Source organism: Nannospalax galili, unplaced genomic scaffold (assembly GCF_000622305.1).
Source record: "Nannospalax galili isolate Female #2095 unplaced genomic scaffold, S.galili_v1.0 scaffold186, whole genome shotgun sequence".
Taxonomy (NCBI): Eukaryota; Metazoa; Chordata; class Mammalia; order Rodentia; family Spalacidae; genus Nannospalax; species Nannospalax galili.
The window spans coordinates 7,631,216-7,638,400 of NW_008358774.1; the positions used below are offsets into that span (position 1 = coordinate 7,631,216).

General features: G+C 36.0%; 1 protein-coding gene across 1 annotated transcript in view; it reads right to left on the reverse strand.

The window, feature by feature from the left end:
- Eya4 (EYA transcriptional coactivator and phosphatase 4) overlaps nt 1–7,185 on the reverse strand; it is a gene marked incomplete in the record, with an annotated part of 282,930 nt that overhangs the window by 17,684 nt on the left and 258,061 nt on the right. The window contains 1 exon segment of the mRNA XM_008822102.3: nt 3,903–3,992. Within this exon segment, the coding sequence (XP_008820324.2) occupies nt 3,903–3,992 (90 nt within the window).

The window sequence follows — 7,185 nt, forward strand, 5'->3', positions numbered from 1 at the left end:
ACCCCTTCCCAAAAAAGCCAAAAAAAAAAAAAAAAACTATCTCAGATGTTGAGAACTGCATGAAGACACTGATGTTGTGAGTAGAGGGAAAATGAAACTGAATTATGGCTAGACAGACACTTAGAGAGCTGTTTTCTCTATTTGACCAAGCAGTGGCTGAGAGGAAGCCCAGTCCCACTGTAACGGAAGGAGGCATTACACTTCCAAACCTCTCTCAGGTGTAAACAAAGAACAGCACTAGCTATTAAATTGGGCTTTAAAACAACGGGTGGGGCGTTCTAAGCAGTCAACGTGAAAGTTGGAGATAATGCTTTTATTCCAGAAGATAGAGGCCCCAAGGTAGCTCTAGATCACAAAATATTTCTTACTCAGACGTGGAAAGTATGTAGATTGAACGCGATTCCTATCAGAATGATGTGTTCTTAAGTGGTTCACTGAATTGAAGTCTTCAGATCTTTCCTAGTGCAACTAATTTCCATATCTCTCTAATAATAAGTCTTTAGAAATCACAAGTTATTGCTTGAATATTTCCTCCTTCTAATTTCCAAAGAAATTACCCTGACATTTTAAGTATTAACCCACATGATTAATTCGTACATATCTTGCCCCCAAATTCATATTTTACTCCTGAGGACAACAGTATATCAAACTTATTGGACCATGCATTCTATATTTGAAGTTACGTTTGAGGATTTTCCAAATCTAACTTCTTTTTAAATTTATGCCTAGTTAACTCTGTGTGTTGACTCTGGACAGTTGCCTGAGGATTACACTCCACTGAAAGAAACTTGAACTTCAATTACTTACATTTTTTTAGGAAAAGATAAATAATTGTCCATCAATCAATTTTCACTGTGAGGAGCCATGCAGAAATCATTTCAACTGAAACCTGGAATACCTAAAACCATTAGAGTGCTTTGGTTTTAACACATCTTAGCAAAGACCTCAAATGTTTCAAATAATTTCTGGTGCTAATCTTAAGTGCTTTAATTTTTGTCTTATAAGGTAACCACAGTGTCGTCCCTGATTTTTTATTTTCAAATCATAAACCACAGCAGTTATTTCTCACTGTTTTGACCTCAAACTCCCTGGTGCTTTCTCCTCTGGAAGTTATTCTAACTGCAATAACACTTCATTTAAGTAGAAAACATTCGCTTCTTGGGCCTGCAGTCTGAGCATTTGCTTTCCCTGCACTTGGACAGGATGGAGTAAAGTATCTTTGAGTAGAATTCAAACCTTTTAAGGAATTATGCACCTGTACCTTTTAAGGAATTTAAGAAAGGCAACTGCCACTGACATAGAAATGTGTAGTGACACACTGGAGTCTCAAATTAAACATTTAGGTTCTACAAAAGACCCCCCAGAAAAAACTCTCACAACAAGCTAACAGCATGCGTACTCTCTTGAGCAAGTCTCTGTGTCAGCAGAAGCAGATACCATTTAATTCCCGTTATGGAACCTTTGCAAGAAATTTGGTGACTAAGGGTTTGTTGATATAAACAACTGAGTGAAGGTGAAGGTAAAGATGATGTTCAAAATCGTTCACAAAAAGATAGCAGGCATGTAGGTCGTGAGCATTATTGCTCGGGTTTCATTAGTTTGTGCTAGTTTATGTGACAGTAATGCACTTTTGTTTCCTGAATGCTTTGTTAGATATGCAAGCATGTATGTGCACTGTGTGCATATATGAGAGCTGGATCAGTTTAATACACAGGCTCAATTATTTTACTGACCGAGTATAGTATATAGCTGGATAGTTAAATCGTGCTATTTAAATCAAATAAAAATTCTGTGACACACTGAAACACAACCTCAAAGAAAAGCATTGGCATTGATCTTTTCTGTTTGATATTTCTGCCATGATCCTACCAGATATTTAAAAAGTATCTTTGACTAATATCTAACATAAAATAGAAGTTTTAAAGCACCATAGATAGCTGGCCTTTTTTTTTTTTTTAATGTACATTGCAATATTCGCCCCAAACAATCACAGGTACTTACAGAGTCTTCTTGAACTAGTTTCACCTTCTCCCTTTAATGTTCTGCTAATAGATAAGTAATACATTTATTTCACTTTGGTTCTTTAAAAATAATTTTATTTATTATTATCATGTACATGTTTGTATATGACTGTGGGGGCATGTGTGTTATGATGTGTGTGGATGTCAGAGGACAATTTTGTGGAGTCTAGTCTCTCCTTCCACAGTGGGATCCAGGGATTGAATTTGGGTCATCAAGCCATTGAGGCAAACCCTTCTACCCACTGAGCAATTTTGCCTTCCCTATTTCACAATATTTCTGATAAACCGATGAAAGGCTAAAAGCTCAGAAAACTTGGCTAGATCTATATAAAAGTTCTCATTTCTTTGTGTAGCTTTGAAAGTATTAATCATCTTAAATTTTAAGATGAGATTCATCACATTCAGAACAAGAGAACAAATTTAAATAGCTCTTCAAACATGTTTCATATTGATGGTTGTCATGTAAAAGCATTTTGTATACTGGGTAGTGACAAACAGCATTCAAGGGGGTGATTTCTTATGGTTATTTTCTAGAAATAGAAATTTGATGATGAATAATAATCTTTCACACTGTTCATTAAGAAACAAAACCTCCCTGAACATTTTATTTTGAAATAAAAATATGGACAGTTCAGAAAAAAACAACAGATTGCTCTGACTCTACAGATTTCTGAACATGCATTTCAGGTTACGTTGAATCATTTTCATGTTCTATCTCAGGTGCAACTAAGTCTGGACTTAAAACCTCATCTCAATCATACACTAAAACACTGATTTTCTTTCTCATCTTGATTTCATCATGGTTTGGGGGAAGAAGTATACGCTCTGCCTTCAAAATCACAGGCCACTACTAGCTAGCAGATAACCTTGGATGTGACTTTTCTTATTACATAATCCACAGTTTGTTCCTTGCAAACTAGTGATATACACCTGTTTATTTCAAAGCACTATCAGTTAATGGAAAGTTGAACATAAAGTGTCTAGAACCAGGTGAGAATTCATAAAATGTCATCTTCCTCTCCATTCATAATATGATGTTAGCCAAATAATCTTACCTTATAGTGAAACCACAATACTAAAAAATAAATTTAAACATATCATTTTTCAAAACAAGAAATCTCTACTTCAACCTAGTCTATCTGTCTAAGAGATACTTTTGCTCTATTAGCAAACCACTTATTTATTTAGAATTCTGCCGTCTGGATGTGTAGTACCCCAGGGCACTAACACAGAAATTGTATTACTTACCACCATACATGGATAGCTTTTCTGAGACCAGATTTTGTTGTGACCTTTCATTTTGTTGATTTTTACTTTCTTTTCTCTTGTTTAATATCTAGACATCATATCATCAATTGAGGTTGAAAACGGAAAAACTTTTCAAAAGAGAAAGCAATATATGTATAACTCATCGGACATGTGATATAAATAGCTCTAGCACTATTTCACCAGAGGAGAGAATGTAGAATGATAACATTGTCCAAAGATGCAATAGTCACTGATCCAGTTTTATGTGAATATCATCTAGTGATTACCTTTAATAGTTATCCTCATTAGTAACCTGGAAAGGCCAAAATCAATTTCAAAGGTGAGATATCAAAGACCCAGAGGCAGAATGAAGGGCTGTCCCGCACAGGTCAGTGAAGCAGACCATCCATTCTTCAGAGATATTTTTGTTCTCAGTTTGTGCTAGCGCACATGTATAATTCAAGAATACAGGTTTGCTTCCTGTTCATACAAATTTTCCACTTGACAAGAACTTTAAAGTTCTCTTGGGCTAAGTATCTAATTTTCAGTCTTAACAATGATTTCTGCAGATGCAGCACCATCCGAGAGTTTGTGTGTTGGAAAAAGATTATTCTTAACTTTAAAAATTCTTACCTCTAAGTCATTAAAAAACAAATGTGTATCAGCAAGATTGAAGATCATTTCCTCCATTCGGAGTCCCAGGGTCACAGCCATTGGGGGATCCTGAAAAGAAAATGCATACACCATGAGGTCAAAAGACCAGATGAATTTTTTGTGAAGATTAAAAATTTCCTTAGAAGTGAGAAAAGAATAAAGAGTTTGGTGAATGTCTAAAAATACACAGATAGGACAAAGTTGTAGTGACTGATAATTCAGTAAGGTGACTACACTTAGCAATGTTTGCTGTGGTCTTCCAAGTGGTCACAATAAAGGATTTTGAATGTTTTCTACATAAGAAATGTTTGAAATTATGGAAAGTTTAATATTTCATATTAATGTGATCATTACACATATTGAAATATAGCTCTCTCCCTGAAAACAAATAATTATTATGTCCTTTAAAATAGTTAAATAATTATATACATATAATTAAAGGACTGCTAGCTAGGCATGGTTATGCATGCCTTTAATCCCAGCCCTCGGGAGGCAGAGGCAGGCACACCTCTGAGAGACTGAGGCCAGCCTGATCCACATAGTGACTTACAGGTGGACTGAGACTAGGGCAAACCTGCCAAAAAATAAAAATAAAAATAAAAAAATGTTTCTAAATTATCAGATAATATGCATTTCCATAGATACATATACTAATCTACAGGAGTTATATGTGAATAGAAATGACTCAGGACACTTTATGAGAGAAATTTGCTTACTTAAAGCCATGTATTCATGAGAGAAGCCTGAAAGTCAGCTAGGTCATGATTCAGTCTACATATATATCATGCAAAGCCTCTTGGAGAAAGGCATTTGGCTGAGTACCGAAGAAGGGCAAACTTGTTACAGAGAAGAAAGGACATTCTTTTAAGAATACACACAATTAAATTAGAGATGGCGGAAAAGAGATCAGGAGGACACCTATAGGACTTAAGTGGTGGATATCACATTAAGGATGGATAAGAAGAGTGGCAGAGGATGATCCAACCACTACTTAATTATGGGTTGAATTTTGATTGCCTGGGTGACAGGAACCCTAGTTGAGCTATGTATACAATGTGCTCTGACTTGAATTTGGCAAAAGTTAATGAAGGGAGAGGGTAAATAAAAGGATTCATTTACTAAATGTAATCTTTGCAGAACATGTATGCTTTTCAGAAGTCTAAGAGAAGTGAAGGGGTTGGTGAGGAATCAAAATGACTCAAGAGTTGCTTAAAGCAAACAAGAACTTAAACAGTAGCAAGGATTTGAGAATGAAGAGCAGAGTGGTTATTTTACTATCATTAACTGCAGCTGAAAACCTGGCATTAGGAGATATAAGACCTTGAAAAGAAAAGTTTAGGGCTAGGTAAACAATTCACACACACAGTTGTACTGAAGTGATCAAAGTTGGAATGACATCTAAAGGAGAATTGCTATAGGTATGACTATGGAGATACAGGAAATGGGAAATCTAGAAGGGACGGGTCCATTGAATCTGACACCAGATGATTGTTATAGGGAAAAGAATATGGTTTTGAATAAAGCTGACGAGTCTAGAAGGATACTATTGGTTTTGGCTGAGAAGTTATTTTGGAAGACCTCGGGGCGTGATTTGGATTGAGTGGCTGGGCCACAAGCCAGACTGCAGGGATTTGACAGCAGAGAACTGAAATTGTGATTCCAACAGTCTAATAAATGGCATGGCAAGAACTTGTATTTGAACTTGGGGAAATGTATGGCTAGCTTTACTTTGGTTTATGATAAGACATCCAATCCAGGTCAGATCCAGCAATATCCAGCTGTACCTCAAACTAACTCCATTTGCAAGCAGATGCCCCTTCCAGAGCATCAGCCAGCACCCCCCCAATATCTCTTCCATCATGCCTTGACATGAAAAAACTTAACAGTGTAAACTTATTTAAAGTGCTCCTTCCATATTTCATAGTCTCGCAAACATGGAGAATAGGAATTTCACATTAAGAAACAGGACTTTCCATGCTAAAGAGTCATTGAAGTGTATAGAGCAAAGTTAGACTGATGTGAAGGAAGATAAGGGGCTAAGGTGAGAATAATATGAGATTCCAACATATTTTCCTAATGACTTGTCTCTTAACAGAAATTTTTGTGGGTTTACTTATAGCTTAAGATTCTCACTTCTGAGAAGCCCTGCTCACATATTGGAGGTGTCTTCTGGCTGCCCAGACTCTACTGCCGCATTGATAAGTTTTGAGTGACAACTCACTTGCATCAATATACTCCAAATCTATCCAGAGCAAAAAGAGGAGCTAGTTAAGCCACAGGTATGGAAGCTCTGATATGGTATACACAAGTTGAGTTCCAGATGGTTTGTTCAAAGTGCCTTCAACAGAGTTCAACAGGGGGCAAAGACAAAATATTTGTCTGACAAATAGCCATTCATATATAATGAAAAATATTAAATGCTCAATTTGGGGTGGGGGCTCAAGGAGTCTCAGAACTCAGAAATACCCTTGTCTTAGTTTCCTTCCATTATAAAATTCTCTTCTTTTGTTATTGATATTTATATCCTTTGTTTTTATTAAAAGAGCTTTCTGAAAGCTGAATTTTTTTTAAAAAAATACACTTCTTTTTTGTTGTTGTTGTTAAAAATTGCTATTGCTAATTTATTTTTTTAGGGATGGGGTAAAGAGGGCCTTGGTTAGTTCAAGGACATAGAAAACTTGTAAATATTCTGCCTGGTCATGGACCCGTGAACAAAAAGTCTACAGAAATATCAGGAAAAATCAAATGTAATTACAGCGTGAAAACATATAATTCCATTAGTGATGCTCTCTGCTTTTGAGGAATGTTCACTGATGCAAGACAGTAAAACTGAGCTCCACAGTTCTGTTAGGTTCCTGATGATTCCTGCCCTAAAGATAGCTATTTCAGACGAGGGTGCAGAAATAGCTTACGTTTTAGTTTTTCTTTTGGAGGCCAGGTTAGTTAAACTTTTATACAAGTGGATATTTTTTTTTCTTATTAAGTTTAAAAAAATTGGCTATCTCAAGCCCATTCCTTGCATTCTTTGCATTTACAGATCTGGTTTATGAAAGGATGGAAGAAAACCTAGTGTTCTTCTGTCATGGCTACTTTCGTCAGTTCCGTGCTTCTGAACCACATAACTCTCTGTGCTAGTCAAAGTGATAGAAAAATCCATGGAGAATGCATTTTGTGCACTCGACAGGCATGCAAACATATATGTGTGTGTGTGTATATATATATATATATGCACTTTATTATATTATATATGTTAACATGAAGA